Source organism: Sus scrofa, chromosome 13 (assembly GCF_000003025.6).
Source record: "Sus scrofa isolate TJ Tabasco breed Duroc chromosome 13, Sscrofa11.1, whole genome shotgun sequence".
Lineage (NCBI taxonomy): Eukaryota > Metazoa > Chordata > Mammalia > Artiodactyla > Suidae > Sus > Sus scrofa.
In genome coordinates this window covers 31,140,603-31,159,587 of record NC_010455.5, presented here as the reverse complement: position 1 = coordinate 31,159,587, position 18,985 = coordinate 31,140,603, and the positions used below count along the sequence as shown (strand labels likewise).

At 49.4% G+C, this 18,985-nt stretch overlaps 1 protein-coding gene and 1 long non-coding RNA gene across 4 annotated transcripts; one reads left to right on the top strand and one right to left on the bottom strand.

Moving 5' to 3' along the window:
* On the bottom strand, nucleotides 3,249–5,974 carry LOC100521518. The gene is made up of 4 exons (XR_306773.3): nucleotides 5,859–5,974; nucleotides 5,719–5,774; nucleotides 5,549–5,636; nucleotides 3,249–3,607 (listed from the first exon to the last, which is right to left on the bottom strand). It is a non-coding gene; the product is annotated as an uncharacterized LOC100521518 (long non-coding RNA).
* On the top strand, nucleotides 5,988–16,098 carry CCDC51 (coiled-coil domain containing 51). 3 transcript variants are annotated; one of them, XM_003132183.4, is made up of 5 exons: nucleotides 6,012–6,096; nucleotides 11,154–11,229; nucleotides 12,754–13,073; nucleotides 14,386–14,550; nucleotides 15,105–16,098. In XM_003132183.4, the coding sequence occupies exons 2-5, from the start codon at nucleotides 11,205–11,207 to the stop codon at nucleotides 15,858–15,860; spliced, it is 1,266 nt and encodes a 421-aa protein (XP_003132231.1). In that variant the 5' UTR covers nucleotides 6,012–6,096; nucleotides 11,154–11,204; the 3' UTR covers nucleotides 15,861–16,098. The 3 variants fall into 3 exon arrangements, with proteins under 3 accessions (XP_003132230.1, XP_005669572.1, XP_003132231.1); XM_003132182.4 differs by lacking the exon at nucleotides 11,154–11,229 and having other exon boundaries at nucleotides 5,988–6,096; XM_005669515.3 differs by lacking the exons at nucleotides 11,154–11,229; nucleotides 12,754–13,073 and having other exon boundaries at nucleotides 6,007–6,096.

The window sequence follows — 18,985 nt, the reverse complement described above, 5'->3', positions numbered from 1 at the left end:
AGGGTTTGCTGTGCTGGAGGAGTTCGCCCTCCTGATATTCACAAATTCATGCCCGGACATTCACACGCGTGAATCGAGGCAGGCAGCATTCACATTCAGGGTCCTTGTGACCTGACTGTCCTCCAGCCTGAACCACTTCACATATACCTCGAGGCTTTCTTGGGGAGGAGTCTTGGAGAGGGGGGCTGGGCTAGGAGTATGAACAGCGCTGTTGTGAGCACACATCTTTTTGAGAACAGTAAATGTTTTGAATGTGTGCATTTGAGGTAGGTCAATAGAAAAAAAGGAGTAAAGGAATGATCCTGAGAAGAGTGTGTCTGTGTTGGAGGGGGTGGGAACTAACAGCTCAGGCTGTTAATATTCATTCATTCATTTCTCAGAGAGCTCTTAGGTGTTTTTGTCCCAAGTGCTTGGTCATATAGAAATGCATGAGGGAATTCCCATTGTGGCTCAGCGGTAATGAACCCGACTAGTATCCATGAGGATGAGGGTTCAATCCCTGGCCTCACTCAGTGGCTTAAGGATCCAGCATTGCTTTGGCTGTGGCATAAGCTGGCAGCTACAGCTCGGATTCACCCCTACCCTAGGAATTTCCATATGCCGGGGGTGCAGCCCTAAGAAGACAAAAAAGAAATGCATGAGACTCAGTTCAAGGCAGGCCCCCTTAAGTGTTACCTGGGCTGTCCTACAGGTTCAGTGGGAGTTTTATCAAGAGTTAGCAAGGAGGATGGCACACAAGACTACTCAAACAAGGACTTCCTGTCATGGCTCAGCAGAAATGAACCTGACTAGTATCTATGAGGACGCAGGTTTGACCTCTGGCCCCACTCAGTGGGTTAAGGATCTGGTGTTGCTGTGGACTGTGGTGTAGGTCGCAGACACGGCTTAGATCATGAGTTGCTGTGGCTGTGGTGTAGGCCAGTGGCTACAGATTCAATTTGATGCCTAGCCTGGGAACCTCCATATGCCACGAGTGCTACCCTTAAAAAAAAAAAAAAAAAAAAGACTACTCCTCAGACAAGAATATGACACTAAAATGGAGGTCACACAAGTGCTAGGCAGAAGTTATCTCTGGCTAAGAGGGAAGGTGTTAGAGGGGACTTCTGGGCTTGAGTGGCTAACAGGATTTTGTTAGGCAGCAGTGATGTGCAGGATGGTTAACAGGAACGGTGTTGGAGAGGAACTGGGGCAAAACTTTTCATTCTTGCATGCCCAGAGCCAAACTTAGCCTGTGAGTATCCTATGAGTGTCTGTGAAGGCAGTAAATGAAAAGGAGATGGTTGTCAGGGCCTAGAGGGTTCCCTCAGATAGCTGCTCAAATGTTGAACACCTGTCTTAATTGTTCCAAGTCTCTGGTCCTGTAAAGAGGTAGGATTATACTTCATTTGTCAGTACAGATTAGGTTCCACCAAATAAAAGAGCATAAGTTTAATCTCAGAGGCAGAGTGCTCTCTGAAGGATTGTTCAGCAGCACAGAGATGGGTGCCAGCTGGCAAGGCCCCACAGGGAATGCTTGAAGTCCAAAGAAGATGTTGCTGCTGGCTGTGCAACTTTTGACTATGACCAAAGCCAGCTGTTTTTCCTTTTCTATTAATATCAAATATGTTAGAGTTATAAAACAGGCTTCAGTCTATCAGTCTTTTCCAGGTTTTTTTTTTTTTTTTTTTTTTTTTTCATTTCTGGCTGGCCCACAGCATATGGAGGTCCTGGCCCAGGGATCAGACCCAAGCTGCAGTTGTGACCTAAGCCGCAGCTGTAGCAATACCAGATCCCTAACCCACAGTGCCAGGCTGGGGATTGAACCTGCATCCCAGCACTCCCAAGGCACCACCAATCCCATTGCGCCACAGTGAGAACTACACTTTTCCAGTTATGACCTAGCAAAATCTCAGACTAGTTCTAGAGCCCCTTTTGAAAACATGTTTTTGGAGAAAATGTAGTAGTATTAGTATTATTCCCATAGTCGTACCAAGGGCCTACACACAAAATCTAGACTTATGTCTCTTAATTTAGGTATTTCAATACATATGCATTTAGCAACATTATGGTCTCTGTCCTTTAGGAATTTACTCCTCCTGGAGTCAAGGGTGGTAGTTAACATATGCCAGGAGAAAAAAAAGGAAAGGAGTAAGAGACACTGGGACTGCCACTAAGGTTAGAAAAGAGCTTACTACTGTGACTTTTCAGTGCTCCAAGAGGAGTTATTAGTTGGTGCAACAGTGAGGCAGGAGCTTGTTTGGAATGTAGGCCACTGTGGCTCAAAGTGGATTGGGGAATGAATGGTAGATAACCAGAGGGTAGGGAGTGGCATCCAGATCCCTTAGGGCCTCACTGATTACTGTACCCAGACTGTTTTTTTGTTGTTGTTGTTCTAAGCCAAGGAAGAATTCTGAGCCAACAAAGAAAAACCTTAACTTTGAGGTTTAGCAAGATCACTCTGGGTCCTGAGTAAGGATTAGGTTGTAGGGGAGCAAGGGTAGGGGCAGAAGACAAATTTAGCTATGAAAGTAATAATTCAGGTGAGGGCTTTTAGGGTCATAATGAAGGTCTGGGTGATATAGTATTAAAGTACAAAGGATCCAGATTTAATTTTGCTGATGGGTTTGAATGTTGGGTATGATGGGAACCCTGCAAGGACCTTTCTGAGGCCCTAGTGGAAATGCAGACCTAGGGGCTTCAGAGTAAGCTTAGTTCTTAGAGACTTTCAGGTAGCTCTTTCTCCAGTTTTTTCCCCTATGTAATACATTCATTGTATGTATTTGTCCTGCTCCCCTCCAACAATAGAGAGGTTCCTTGATAAGAGGAATTGTTCACTGGTACATGCCAGGCCTGCAGACAGCAGACTCCTTACATGAAGAGATGAACAATCCCATTTAAAGCAAATAGCAGTTCCCATCATGGCTCAGTGGAAGCGAATCTGACTAGTACTTATAAGGACACAGGTTCAATCCCTGGCCTTGCTCAGTGGGTTAAGGATCTGGTGTTGCCATGAGCTGTGGTAGAGGTCACAGATTTGGCTGGGATCCCATGTTGCTGTGGCTGTGGTATAGGCCAGCAGCTATACCTGTGATTCCACCCCTAGCCTGGGAACTTCCACGGGCCTGGGGTGCAGCCCTAAAAAGACAAAAAAAAAGCAATATGAACATCATAAAATAAAGATTTTTTTCCCCCCAAAGCATAAATTTCCCCACTAATCTCACGTAGTATATTCTGTCAGGTATACAATGACACACAAAAAAAACCCAATGGCCATTTCAAATGAGTTGGTTTAATTCCAGGTGGTACAGAATTTGGGATAGCACAATGCCTTAAAGAATGCACTTTGGCAGGATTCTGGGCTAGGTTTATATCTCATAGCCAAGGTAGAAATGACTGAAAAGAACCAAAGATGAAATGAGTCACTGCTTTTTTTTCTTTCTTTTTTTTTTTTTACAAAAGTTTATTCTTAAATGTACAATAGGTTCCAAGACAACACTTCATTCTAGCTATAGGTGGCAAAAGATGTTATAGCAGGGAATCCAGATGTTTAAACAGGAATGGAATCATCATTGCCTCAGGCACAATGGAACAGTTTACTTTTTGCCAGATTTCTTAATTCCACCGGTGGCTGTAAAAGGAAAAAAAAAAGTCTCATCTAGGGAAAAATATAGTTCTATGATTTGAAGCCCCAGGGGCCTTACATGGGTCCCTTGTATGGCCCAGCTCTCTATCTTTTTTTTTGCTTTTTTGCTTTTTGGAGGCATATGGAGAGTCCCAGGCTAGGGGTAGAATTGGAACCACAGCTGCCTGCCTACGCCACAGCCACAGCAACTTAGGATCCAAGCCGCATCTGCCACTACACCACAGCTCATGGCAATGCCGGATCCTTAACCCACTGAGCAAAGCCAGGGACTGAACCCACATCCTCATGGATACTAGTGGGGATCTGTTTCTGCTGAGCCACAAGGGAAACTCCCCTGGACATTCTTTTTGACACAAGCATGCACAGCACTTCACCATATTGCATACTGTGAGTATACTGCAGAATGAGGATAAGGCAGGGCACAAGCAATGGGTATTTCAGAATGGCTCGTTTAATCCTCATCCCCTATCAACCTGTTTTACAGATAACAAAGTCTTAGTGTTGTTCAAAATTAACAAACTGGTGTGCAACAAAGCCAGATTCTAACCTGGGTAACCGGACTTCCAAGTCCAAATTCCTCTCACATCACATTTTCAGTATTATGATCCTGGGATTTGGTACACTAAATACCTTTATTTTACCAAATTTACCAATGACTGTATTTGGGACACAGTAGGTAATCTAACAAATAGTTATAGAATCAAGTATGCCTAATATAAGATCGAAAGTCCTAAGAGCTATGACAAAATAAACTTAAAAAAAAAAGTAGATGATGTTCAATAAGAAACCAGTAGTAGGAGTTTCCGTTGTGTCTCAGTGGAAATGAATCTGATAGCATCCATGAGGATGCAGGTTCAATCCCTGGCCTTGCTCAGTGGGTTAAGGATCTGGCATTGCTGTGAGCTGTGGTGTAGGTCACAGATGCAGCTCAGATCCTGCGTTGCTGTGGCTCTGGCATAGGATGGCAGCTACAGCTCCGATTAGACCCCTAGCCCGGGAATGTCCATAAGCCACGGGTGTGGCCCTTTTAGAAAAGACCAAAAAAAAAGAAAGAAAGAAAGAAAAGAAAAAGAAACCAGTAGTAAAGGACTTTAGTAAGGATTGCCTTTCTCCCAACACCTAATCACAGATTATGCACAATACCTCACATCACTCCGAGAAAGAATCTCAATAGCTAGAATCTCAGTGCTGTGTAAACAAAAACGAATAAACCCACTAGAATAGATGTTGAGAGAAGCCCTGAAGGACACTCCCACCATCCTAGACTTCACTGTCCCCAGTCTGGCTCATAGCAATCCAAGAGGATATAGGTAACTGCCAAGGAAATAACCACTAGTTTGATAAATGTAAACAGCACTTAAGAAAAACAAAAAGTACTGAGACTAATGGGATTAAAAATCTTTTGATATATAATCAATTCCTCTTATACAAAGACAAAAGAGGCAGAATGGTAGAGAATTAGGTTAAAAAAGCATATTGTGCAATAGCACAGCCAAGGAGCCAGGACTTTATCCATTACTCTAGGGGCATTCAGGATCGAAAAGACTCTGGATGCAAAAGTATATGTTAAAGTTAAGAGTAGTAAATCAAGAAATGTTATAAGCAACAAAGAAGCAGTGAATACATATTTGGAGCAAGAACCTGTGTAGGATATATGGAAACTCTACCGTATGAACTTGTAACTGAGACATACACATTTCTGTATTTCCATTTCTGCCACTTTCCTAAGGAAGAGAAGCCTAAACTAGGTCTGGCTCCAGCTCTTTCTGCTGCTGCGAATCTAAGCTTGGCCAGGGTTGTCCACCGCTACCAACACCAGCAACAGAGACCTCGCAACTCACTAACGAGGCAGGGCATTGACCTGCCGTGGCCAATATACAGAATGACGCTCAAACGTTTATCTGAGCTCTACTCAATCTCACTTACCCAAGGGGCCTTTCCCCGCGGCCTTCGCTTTTAGCTCCTCGAGTTTCTTTTGCTCCTCCTTTTGTTTCTGCTTGAATGCCTTATCTTCCTAGAGAGAGGAAGAGCGGATTCACTCCAGGCAGATTTCCCAGCCCCTTCGCTCCCGTCCACGCCTCCGCGCCCGCACTCACCTCGTCCATCTCCTTGGCCTGTTTCTTGGGCTGCTTCAGGGGCTTCTTCTTGCCACCTGCGGGCGACACGAGCACGCTCAGCCTGGCCCCCTCCGGGTCCCCTCCCTCTCCGCCACATCACACCGGCCCTGCACACTTACCTTCGCGGCCCGACATGGCGCCTACCGCCCCTTCCCCAGACCCTGCCACCGGATGCGGAGCGCTGCGTCCCACCCCCTGCGTCTATACCTCCATGCAGACCTGCTGATTGGCTCCGAGTCCGGAAGTTGTGTGCCCGCTGCCGGAAGTGGCCCTGCGGGGGCAGGCACTAAAGGGTCAGAGATCAACTGAGCGGCGGGCGTTCGATTGAGGTTGAGGATCCCGCGCCCAGCGCTTCAGGTACGGGGGTGGAGGGCGGAGGGCGGAGGGCGAAGCGCGGGGGTGGGTGGTAGTGTCTTGCTCCGGGAGGGTCCGGAAGCCGCCAGGCATGCTTAACCGCAGACGCTAAGCTTGGGACCCTTCATGAGGGAAGCACTGCAGGTAGACGAAAGGGTTTGTGCAAAGGCCTTGAAGCTAGGACACGTTCCTAGAACCGAGGAAAACACAGCGTGACTGGAGAGAGATGCCAGGGAAGAGGCAGAATTGGGCTGGGGCTAGATCGCCTGGTTCTAGAGCTTTGGAGGCCACTGAAAGGAATTAGGGTTTTGTAATACAGCCCGGGGTGCGACATTTTGCAAACTCTGCTTATTCATCCAATACGTTTTTGTTGAGTGTGACCCATGCAGGTAGTACTTTAGGCACTGAGGGTGCAGCAGGGAACAGGCATTCATCTTGCTCTGGTCAAGCTGACCTTCTGGTGGGTGAGACCGAATATAAGTAGATAAGTGAAATGCGTACCTTGGGTCATGTGATATGCGCCTGGGGGAAAATAAAGCGGAGAAAGTAGGTAAGGTGTCTTGGGGTGGGAGTGGATGGCTTTGACATTTGAGCAAGCAATAGGATAGCGAACAACTGGTGCAATGTGAAGATCCTGGAAGTTGGAATAACCTAGTGTGCAACATCAAGAAGAACCTTGCACGGTAGTAATGTGAGGTGAAGGATATGTTAGCTAATCTTCCTGTGGTAAACATTTAGCAGTATACACATGTATCAACTCATCATATTGTACACTTTTAACTTATACAATGATGTATGTCAGCTTTATCTTGATAAATCGTGGTGGGGGTGGGGGGTGTTCCATGTGACTGGAGCAGAGCAGGAACAGAAGACCAGTGGGAGATGAGGTCAGGAAAGTTGGAGAGCCAAGTGTTGAATGCCCTCTAGGCTATGGACAAGATTTTGGCTTTTACCTTGAGGCAAGTGGAGAACCTTGCAGGGTTTGAGCAGAGAGAAACATGGTCTGACTTGTGTTTTGAAGGGATCACTACTCCGTTGACAGTCGGAGCTAGAGAGTATAAGCAGGGAGACCTTTCAGAGGCTCTTAGTATAATCCTGGCAAAAGATGTTGGTCGCTGGGACTAGGCGATAGCAGTGGCAGGAGCAAAGGGAAGGGTGATTCTGTATTCAGTTTCAGAGGTAGAGATGGCTTTTGCTAATAGATTGAATGTGAGGAGGGAGAGAAAGCAGAGTCAGGGATGATGCGAGAGTTTTGGCCTGATTGGGAATTGGGGTTTCCATCAACCAAGATGGAGAATGTGGGAAAGCCACGTTTGAGAAGGGAAGATAAGGGCTCCATTAGCTTTCCAAATAAAGACGTGGATTGGGCAGTTTAGTTAATGAGCGTGTAATCTGGAGGAGAGGTACGGGCTAGAGGGGTCAGAACATTGTTTTTTAGTAACAGCTTTACTGAGATATGATTTACGTACCATACAATACTCACCTACTTAATGTGTACAATTTATTGGTTTTTAGTATATTTGCAATGTTGTGCAATAATCCCTACAATCAATTTTAATAAACTTTTAAAAGATTATTTATTTATTTATTTAGCTTTTTTAGGGCTGCACCCATGGCATATAGAAGTTCCCAGGCTAGGGGCAAAATCAGGAGTTGTAGCTGCTGGCCTACCACAGCCACAACAGCGCAGGATCCTTAACCCACTGAGCAAGGCCAGGGATCGAACCCACAACCTCATGGTTCCTAGTCGGATTCGTTTCTGCTGTGCCATGATGGGAACTCCTTAAAAAGTATTTATTTATTTTAAAATGAATTTTTTTGTTTGGCTGCATCCGTAGCATGTGGAAGTTCCCAGGTCAGGGATCGAATCCATGCCACAGCAGTAACTGGAGCCACAGCAGTGATAACACAGATCTGTAACCCACTGAGACAGTAGGGAACGCCCTACAATCAATTTCAGAACATTTTTGTAGATGACTTTTCAAGGCACTGGACTGGATGAGAGAGGAGCCTAAGGATGGAGTCCTGGGGCACTCTGTGTAGAGGTTGTAGAAGTGAGTTGGGGACTGGAAGCCAAGAGGAGAATGCAGTTCAAGGAGGAGAGGGTGATGATGAAGCACAGGTTGCTGATGGCGAGTGAGACGAGGATAGAACTGATCATTAGCAACATGGAAATGACCTCGACAAGAGCAGTTCCAGTGCCATGGTAGGAGTGAAGGCCAGATCAGAGAATGCTTTCTTTTCTTTCTTTTTTTTAATGGCCGCACCCATGGCATATGAAAGTTCCTGGGCCAGGGATCAAATCCACACTACATTGACCCAAACTGCTGGAGTGGCAATGCTAGATTCTTAACCCCGACGCAACACACGGGAACTCTGGATCAGAGAGGGTTTAAATCAGAATGGGTGAAGAGGAACTGGAGACAGCTAGTGCAGATACTCTGTCAAGGACTAAAGAGGAGGAGAGAAGTGGGACAGTTGCTGGAGGGGGTGTCAAGTCAATGTCTGAGGAGGGGAGAGGACCTGGGGTATAGCTTGGTCTTCCCTAGAGCATGAATTGTTTTCATCCTGAGGAACAACAGAGAAGGTGGGAATGAGACAGACAGTGTCAAGTGGGAAACTCCTATAGTAGGAGTTTATGGGACTTCTCTCCCACTTTTAAAATATCTTCTTGGTGAAAAATGAAGCAAGCCCATCAGCTACAAGGGAGGATGAGGTACCAATGATGGAGGTTGTAGGAAAGGGCATTTGGTAGGAGATGGTTATCTGGATGGAGTAGGAGAATGGGTTTGGAGGGGCAAGATTCTGAACTTGGCCTTCAAAGTTCATCTGTCTGGCCTATCCATCCACTTTCTTCTCCTCTCCTCTGCTGCTTTCCAGCTGCCCTGGTTGCTTTTTGGATTTTGGATGGCTTCAAGTGCTTTTCCACTTTTTCTCTATGCCAGGAACTTCTTCCTTTTGCTGGTTGGAGGGCCCCTGAGACATCTAAGTGAAGAGGAGCTGGGAGTCAAGCCAGGGTGGGAGGGTGGAAGGCAGAGAGGAGGGACTGGTGTGGAGAAAAAAACTTGGAAGTCATTGGTGCCTCCCCTCCCAAACTGAAGTTCCTGCTTTCTCCAAGCTTAGGTTCTGGTGAGGAGCAAAGCAACACGTGAAGAAGGCAATATGTGTCTGATGTAGAAAAAGAAAGCAGGTGAGGTGGTCAAGGAGGGAATGGTCAAGAAACTCCTTATCAGGAGGTGACATTTGAGCAAAGATGTAGAAATCAGGGTGATTCCAATGAACTTGTGGAAGCAGAGGTCCAGGCAGAAGAAATGGCAGGGCACAGAGCCTGTGGCAGGATTGTCTCAGCAGGGTAGGGTGGGTTATGTACAGGGAAAGAGAGAAGGAAGGTGTTAAGGGCTGAGAGGACCGGGGCTTGATGACCACTGGCAGGACTGGTGTTCATGCCTGGTGACATGGGAGCTGTCAGGGGGGTTTGAGCCGAGAGATGTGATCTGAATTATGATTATGAGCCTCTGGTTGCCACATGAAGAACAGTTGTGAGGGTCAGGGGAGGAAGCCAAGCCTGTGTAGGTGGCCGTAGCTGTCATCTCCACCAGGACTGTGGGTCCAGGAATGGGCTGCTCTTGGAGGAGAAGCCAGGAAAGGAGGCTGAGAAGGGTAGTGATTTCAAAAAGAGAGGATCTTGAAAGTTGCAGAGGTGTTGGAGAGCAAATCTGAGTAGCAACTGCTTATTTGGTGAGAGTTTTTGTTGTTAGGTTTTTTTGGTTTGTTTTTTGCTTTTTACGGCTGTACCTACAGCATATGGAGGTTCCCAGGCTAGGAACTGAATCTAGCAACACCAGATCCATGCCGCATCTGTGACCTACACCACAGCTCATGGCAATGCCAGATCCTTAACCCGCTGAGCTAGGCCAGGGTTCAAACCTGTGTCCTCATGGATATAAGTCAGATTTGTTTCTGATGAGCCATGACGAGAACTCCCTCTTTCATCTCTTGATCTTTTTTCCCAGAGCTGCACCCATAGCATATGGAAGGTCCCAGGCTAGGGGTCAGATTGGAGCTGTAGTTGCTGGCCTACACCAGAGCCACAGCAACATGGGATCCGAGCCTTGTCTGCAACCTACACCATAGCTCATGGCAATGCCGGATCCTTACCCTACTAGGTGAGGCCAGGGCTCAAACCCACATTCTCACGGATAGTAGTCGGATTCATTTCTGCTGAGCCACAAGGGAACTCCCACACCTGTTGTTGTTTTAAGGCGGAAGTTTTACAGGGCTTCAGGAGAGCAATCTTGGTGGTGGAGTGTGATTAAGAGAGAGGTGGGCTGAGGAAGTAGTGATAGCCAAAGGCAAACCCTTTCTGTTGAACATGGCTGAGGAGGGCAGGTGCTTTGCTTTGATGAGGGGTACACCTGCATGATTATTGTGGGGCCACAGCTCGTGGTCAGTGGGCACTGGCATTGAGCCTAGGAGGCTTGCCCCAGCTTGCTGGGGCATGGATGGCGTGCACTCCCATGGACCTTATGAATGGGGCCCAGGGGTTCCGGTGCAGCATTGGTTTGGAAACACTGTTCCAGGGATGTCCCCTTCTGTCGTGCTCAGCTCAGGCTGTGGCCAGGAGGCCTGCCCTTACCCAACCATCTTTGTTTTCTAGAGGGCTCAAACTTCTCCAAGGAAAGCTCCATAGGGAGGAGGTGGCCTTATCCCTTACCTTACATCAGGAAAGGTATTTCTCTTTTTTTGGCTGTGCTAACAGCATGCGGAAGTTCCTGGGCCAGGGATCAAACCTAAGCAGAAGTAGTGAGAACATTGGATCCTTAACCACCAGTCCATCAGGGAACTCCAGGAAGACCCTTTCTTTATAATTGGAGCTCTTCTAGTCTGTGTTCCTGTCCCCACCCCCTCTGTGTTTCTCTTTCTGGTCTGGTTGTTTGGCCATCAGGTGTCACTCTGACAGCCAGAGTCAGTACTTGGGGGGCAGGGGTGATTTGACCAGAGGAGGGTGCTCTGGCCCATGTTTTGCCCTGGGAACATGGGTCATCTGGCCTTCTCTTTAGGGACCTCAGAATCACTTCTGCTCTTGGGCTCCGGCGAGGCCTGACTGGATAATGGGAGACTGCCTGAGCTGTGCAGGTAACAGAAGTAGGCGTTGTTGGGGCCCAAACATCAAAGCAAGGTTGAAAAGGGAAAGACTAAAGAAACCTAACCTGTTGAGCAGAGACTCAGGTTGGAGAGGAGGAAGAAAGCTTATAGAAAGTGAGAAATGTGAGACTGGGAGTTGGTTGCCCGGAATGTCTGGGCTTGGAGGGGCAGGAGGAAAGTTGGTGTGAACCTAAGAAAAACTATCCTCTGTGAAGAAATCTGGGTGGTTTTGTTTTGTTTTATTTTCCCCCTGGAATTGTCTTTTCAGAGGAGAGCTGAGGAGAGGGTTTTCTGCCTGGCGACATGGATGACCTATGTCCTTGAACAGAAGTAAAACTGCTTCCCCAGTGCTGAGGCAGACTTCCCCCAGGCTAGTCTCAGGGAGACTAGAAAGTTGGTTTTGATGGTCATTTATAGGAATCTTTCTCTGAAATCTCCCTCAGTCAGTTCAGTTTCCCTGTGAATCTTTTTTTTTTTTTTTTTTTTTTTTTTTTTTTTTTTGTCTTTTTAGGGCTGTATCTACAGCATATGGAGGTTCCCAGGCTAGGGGTTGAATTGTAGCTACAGCTGCTGGCTTATGTCGCAGCCACAGCAATGTCAGATCTGAGCTGTATCTGCGACCTACACCACAGCTTACGGCAAAGCCGGATCCTTAACCCACTGAGTGAGGCCAGGGATCAAACCCGTGTCCTCGTGGATACTAGTTGGATTCGTTAATAGCTGGGCCACGACTAGAACTCCTCCCTGCGAGTCTTTATGAGTCTTTGAGGGGCTCTCTCTGAAGTGCAGGTTTAAGAATTAAGAACTTCCCTTGGAGTTCCTGTCATGGCTCAGTGGTTAACGAATCTGACTAGGAACCATGAGGTTGTGGGTTTGATCCCTGGCCTCGCTCAGTGGGTTAAGGATCCAGCGTTGCTGTGGCTATGGCATAGGCTGGCAGCTATAGCTCCAATTAGACCCCTAGCCTGGGAACCTCCATATGCTGCAGAAGTGACCGTAGAAAAGGGGAAAAGACCAAAAGAAAAAAAAGAATTTTCCTTGAGGAAGTTCCCTCGTGGCTCAGCCGGTTAAGGATCAGGCATTGTCTCAGTGGTGGCTCAGGTTGCAAATGCTGCGAGGGTTCAATCCCTGACCCAGGAACTTCTACATGCTCCTGGCAGGGCCAAAAAAAAAAAAAAAAGAATTTTCCTTGAGATTATCAGAAAACAGGACACCAGGATTCTTATCCAAATCACTTCAGAGACTTGGGAAGGTGGGAGGAATAGGAGTGTCTGGTTCTTGTGGCTTCATGGAGGGAGGTGGAAGGCCTGTGTTCCTCCCAGTCTGCTCCATTGTGTGGGAGCACCAGGTGAAGCCTGACCCTGGTGGTTCCCATGTCTGGGCCCAACAGAGTGGTGCTCAGTTTGGAGTTTTTAATGGAAACTATTCTATTCAGAACTGTTCGTAGGCCTTGAGACCTGACTTAAGCTCAGCCTTTCTCAGCTGTGAGCTGATCTGTCTGGCATCCCCCCACAGATCTCCTGATGACAGGGTGCAGCCCTGTGTTTGCCATGCAGCACGTCGTGGGTGTGTCCCCCATACTGGTGCGGAGAGGCCTCCTTGGAAAGGACCTCTTTATGACCAGGACTCTCTGCAGCCCAGGCCCCAGCCAGCCCAAAGAGAAAAGACCTGAAGAGGTGGCCCTTGGGCTTTACCACCGCCTCACAGCCCTGGGAGGAGTCCTGGGGCACAGTATTCGGCAACAAGCATCCTCCACGGCCAAGGCTTGGTGGGACAGATATGAAGAGTTTGTTGGACTCAGTGAGGTTCGAGAGGCCCAGGGAAATGTGACTGAGGTGAGGAGGGGAGATGGGGTGGTTAGCCCTGCCCTTTGACCTGGGCAATATATGTAGCCTGGAGGCTCCTGCCAAATAAATCACCAGCCACAGGTGCTGGGAAGCTACATCCAGATTTGTCATTTCATGAACAGATACCACTGGGAGAGGGAGCTGACTCATTTCTCACGTGATAGCTTGGGTTTGAAAACTACCAGGGCGAAGGGCTCTTCCCCCCCAACCCGCCCCCGAAAACAAGTTGCTGTGTATGCTGTTTACCATTGAGTCCTAGGCCATTAACATCCTTTCTGTTAGGCCAGCAAACACTTCCTTAATTGACTGGCGGTTTGTGGTGGTCATTGCCTGGAGGGTTGCTGCGTTACAGTGTCGTCAAAGCCCGTATGTGCTTAAAACATCCCTCATGAAGGTAGAGGCACTGGGAAACATCAGACTGTGAGGTGGAAACGTCAGACTCTGGTTGTCAAATCCTTTGTGGCAGTGGAGATGTGTTGTGCCATTTCTGTTCCCACTCCTGCCTGGGTGCAAACCAGGGGTAGGAAGAACCCAGGGTTCAGCTGGAGGTTTTGAGGCACAGTGCTGTCTCTCCCTTTGGAGGTCATGACTTTTGCCCAAACCAGAGTTTCTAGGTCTGTAGAATGGAGGCCAGAGCAACGCCTTTCAGGCATTTATTGGCAGGTGTAGGTAAGGTAATACACATGAAGCGGATTAAAATCCTAGGGCCCTTGGAATTCCTGTTGTGGCTCAGCGGTGATGAACCAAACCAGTATCCATGAGGATATGGGTTCTACCCCTGGCTTCGCTCAGTGGTTTAGGGGTCCAGTGTTGCTGTGAGCTGTGGTGTAGGTCACAGATGTGGCTGGGATCCCATGTTGCTGTGGCTGTGGTGTAGGCCAGCAGCTGTAGCTCCTATTCGACCCCTAGCCTGGGAACCTCCATATCTGCAGGTATGGTCCTAAAAAGACAAATAAACAAACAAAAAACAAAAATCATAGGGGCCTGCTGTGGTTTGTATGAGACTAAACTAGCGTCAATTGGTTAGGTTGACACCGATTGTGTGCAACCATCTAACAAGCTATGTCCAAGTCTCTCAGGGGTGGGGTGTTTGCACTTGAAGGGATACATACCATGATGCTGATGGGCATGGCCTGAGGCTATACTTTGAGGAACGACTGTGTGAGCCAGGATTATGTGTCAAAGGACTCTCCACTCTTTGTACTGACACCCCACTGACCTCTGCCCAGCCTGGGAATAGTGCAGAGCCTGTGTGGGTGTGGAGAGAAGGGGCAGATGTCTTCTCTTGTTTTCTCTGCAGGCAGAAAAAGTGTTCATGGTGGCTCGTGGACTTGTCCGGGAGGCTCGGGAGGACTTGGAGGGTCAACAGGCCAAGCTGAAGGAGGTGAGGGACCGTTTGGACCGCATCTCCAGAGACGATAACCAGTATCTGGAACTGGCTACTCTGGAGCACAGGATGCTGCAGGTAGGCACCTTCCCCACCTGGACTGGGACCCTAGCCTGGCAGGTCATGGAGGGGTGAGGTGGGAACTCTTGACCGCTTTGGTGGTCAGAGAGCTGGTGAGGAGGTAAGCCAGAAGCCCCTGTGGACGGACGGGGACCCAGGTTTCCAGGGCCTCTGCACCAACTTCCTCCTAGAGTACTGGGGGGGATCAGTGGTCCAGGACAGTGTATAATCTAGGTCCCAGATTACTGAGGAGGGGGCACCATGGAGGGGGCTTACCCAGAGAGAGACAGACACCTCCCTTCTGTTCTAGACACATTCTCTAGACACCAGAGCATGTCTGGTCAGACCCACTGCTGCCAGGGGAAGAGGATAGTGCCGCTCACCTTGACCAGCCCCAATTTCTTTGCTCCCCCACCTGGACCAGGCTCATGTTGCCCTCACTCATTCACTGTGTTTCTGGAGCATGTAATCTGTGCCTGGCGTGAGGCTGAGCCCTGGGGAGATGGTGGTGGGACATCTGCTGGCAGCTCCAGCTGCTGGGCTGTGCTGCTGCTACAGCTTTGCTTCTGCAGGAGGAGAAGAGGCTGCGCATGACCTATCTGCGTGCCGAAGACTCTGAGCGAGAGAAGTTCTCCCTCTTCTCTGCAGCTGTGCGGGAAAGTCATGAGAAGGAGCGCACTCGGGCTGAGAGAACCAAGAACTGGTCCCTCATTGGGTCCGTCCTGGGGGCCCTGATTGGTGTGGCTGGCTCCACCTATGTGAACCGTGTGCGGTTACAGGAGCTGAAGGCCTTGCTTCTGGAGGCTCAGAAAGGGCCTGTGAGCCTCCAGGAGGCCATTCGAGAACAGGCATCCAGCTACTCCCTCCAGCAGAGGGACCTCCGTGACCTCATGGCGGACTTGAGGGGCCTGGTGCAAGCCGGGCCTGGGCAGAGCTCTTTGTCCCAGGCAGGTACTTCACCTACCCATGACAGAGACACAGGTGTCCTTTCAGCTGCCCTGAAAGAGCAGCTCAGCCATTCCAGGCAGGTCCATTCATGTCTAGAAGCTTTACGAGAGCAACTTGATGGCCTGGAAAAGACTTTCAGCCAAATGGCTGGGGTGGTTCAGCTTGCAAAGGCTGCAGCGCATCCAGGCATGGCGGAGCCAGGAGATGGGCCTCTGCCTGGCTCCTTGCTGGAACAGGGGAGCGTGATCTTGGCGCTGTCGGACACGGAGCAGAGGCTACAAGCCCAGGTCAACAGGAACACCATCTGTGGCACACTGGTCACCTGCATGACATTTGTGGCCATCCTGCCTGTGCTTTATACACTGTTCAGGGCCAGCTAGCCCCTGGACGCTTTTCCAGAGGGTCTGAAGAAATAGGTATGGATGTGGATTTAATTAGAGAGTGAAGCAGTTGAACTGAGCCTTTGGGTGTGCACTCAGCCTGAGGCTGAGTCGGAGCACTGTCTGTGTGGCTTACCAGCTGATACACTTTGCTTTTTAGGCAGCACTCATTTACATTAACTGTCAAAAGTTTGTGCTAATGTCCAATTAAAATGTGTTTGGGGTTTATTATTTAAAATAATTTATACTAGACTAAGTTTTGTCCATTGAAAATTGAGATTTGGGACTGTGGGTTGGGCCTGAAAGTAAGGTCATCACCCCCTTTTAGTTTCTCTCTCATCTCTTTTGTAAATATTTATTTTTATTCTTTTAAATTTTAGGGCCACACCCGTGGCATATGGAGGTTCCCAGGCTAGGGGTTGAATCGGAGCTACAGCTGTCGGCCTGTACCACAGCCACAGCAACTCGGGGTCTGAGCCACACAACTCGTAGGTATGTGACCTACACCACAGCTCACGGCAATTCTGGATCCCTGGCCCTCTGAGTAAGGCCAGGGATCGAACCTGCGTCCTCATGGATGCTAGTCAGGTTTGTTTCTGCTGAGCCATGACGGGAACTCCCTCTCTTATCTCTTGGTCTTGCCCTTTGGCTCAGGACCCATTTGGATGCACTTACCCCTTGAGGCCTGGATTTTTTTCTCTCTTTCTTTCTTTCTTTTTTTTTTTGGCTGCACCTGTGGCATATGGAAGTTCCTGGGTCAGGGGTTGAATCCACACCACAGTGGCAAGCTAGCTGCTGAAGTGACAACGCTGGATCCTTAACTGGCTGTGCCACGACAGAGCTCGGAGGCCTGGATTTTCACTTTGGATTTCCTGGCCTGTCTTTCACTTGCCCAATCTCCCTGTGCCAGATGGCCCATGGGTTCTAGTTGCCTGCAAAATACTCGTTGGTAATCATGGTTACTGCCCCTCTTCTGAATCACTTTCTCTGCCATGTTGGGGAAAACTTCCTGGTTCTAACACTGGAGGAATGATCAGAGGAGAGTGGGGAAGAGGGATTGGGGGAATGGTTGGTAAACATTGCTGGGAACATAATTACAGGAATTGGCAGCCGGTCTGGTTCCCTGGTGCAAAGAATGCTTTGGGCAGCACCACTCGGGTGTGGGTGTCATCCCACACACAGCCTAGGGATGGCCTCTGTAGGCATAAGCAGAGCTCAGCCCACCAGCAGTGTGAGTGGGGAGGAGCCTCCCAGAGGTGGGAGGTGCAGATGGGGGGCGGGGACATGGAGGCAGACTGCCCTGAGAACCCTTGACTTCCTCTCTTTTCAGTGGACAACAGCCACTTTGACCTCCCAGGCTAAATGGCCATGGGTGGCCTTGAATGTCCTTGAGTAAATAGAAGTAGTGAGGAGGCACTCTGCTTGAGCTGTGGGTCTGGAGAACCCATCCTTCTTTCTGGCTGCACAGAGGTGTGCAAGGTCTGCAGATAGGGGCTTCTGCAGGTTGGGCTTGTTTGCCTCTGCAGAGCTGACTCAACAGCAGAGGCCGGTGGAACCAGAAGTGCTTCCATGAGGTGCCCTCCTTTCTTGGGCGCCTGTGCTTAGGGCAGTGAGCATGGCTCAAGTGGCCCTGTGGATGCCCTGAACTGAGCCCCCGATCCCTTGGTCGTTTGGTCACTCTATCCAAGGCATTATTTCCTTTTTGTAATGATTCTTCAGAAGGGCATGGAATGAAATGACCTCTACACTTGGGCTATGTTCACCCTCCATCAGGGGTAGGAGATGCCCTATCTGTGTATAGATGTGGCCTTTGGGAATCCTAGGTCCCCCTCTCGGGTGAGGTAGGTACTAAAGGGTATGCATTTGAGTGAATGGGTCTGGGGAGAGGAGGATTCCAGGCACATGCTGCCCCCCCCCCCCCACAAGCTGCACAGGCAGAAAAGTTGAGGTGTGTGAGGGCTTGGCTGAGATGGTGATGAGTATGGGGGAGTTGTGGAGCATAAGGTTAGAGAATGAAGTGGAGGACCGGAGTGCCAGATAGGCACCTGGGGTCTTTGATGTTTGGAAGCCACGAGGGAACTGGTGCAGACAAGGTGCTGAGCGCCTGGACCCAGGTGCAGGAAGAGATGGTGGAGGAAAGGGAGCAACCTGAGGAGTTGGGGAGGAAGAATTTGGAAGGTGGAGTTGGAAATAGGAGAGTGAAGGCAGGCTCTGGATGGGTAGCAGGTGGGAAGAGGGTGCTGGTGGTTTAGCTCTTTTGACAATAGCCAGTGCAGATGACCTGAACTTTCTGGTTGAGGCTTCCCCAGCCTGTGCAGGATATGGGGTCTTCCAGGGAGGTCTGTATATGAAAAAATTTGCCTTCCAGGAGGCTGTCTCCATGGCCTCCAGCCAGAGTCCTTCAAAAGTCTTAAAAAGATGGGCTAGGTCCTGGCTCCTGAGTTTGCAGTGGGCAGGGTGGGGTGTGAAGGGCCTGGCATAGGGCACACCTGGGCCTCAGGAGAGAACCCAGATGTTCCTCCCTCCGAAGGCCCGGATATTTGCTGGTGAGGGAGTTCAGACTTGCCCAAGGCTTCTCACCTTGGGGTGGGTCCAGGTACAAGTCTGGGAGGAAAGGAAAGAAATGTGCCCTTACATGTGCACTTTTGCAGCGGTGCGCCCTCCTCTAACAGCCGGCCTAGGTGTGGTAGCACCTCCACTTGGCGGTGAGCAAATAGGCGTGTGTGTTTGGGGGGCAGGGGTCAGATTACTTGGCTTAGTGATAGCGCAAACCCAGGCCCAACCCCAAAGACTGCGCGCTCTTCCCGCACAGCCAGAGGTGGGGGCGGGAGGGAAAGGTTGGCTGTTTGGGAGTCCTGGGAGTGGGCAAGACCTGGTGCGGTGGGGAAAAACAAGTCACCTAGGAGTTCAGGTAAAGAAAATTGGAGGCGGACAACCACAGGAGCCAGGTATTGGAGGAGAAAGAGGGAGCTCCGGGCGCCGCAGCGCAGGGGTGGTGATTTGTTAACCGGCGGGCCAGAGGAGAGGCGTGGGACTCACCCGGCGCCCAGGCAGGTAGAGCTGGAGCGCTGAACCACCGCACCTGAGGGTTCAGAGCGGGACCCCCCAGTCCGGCCCCTCCCACC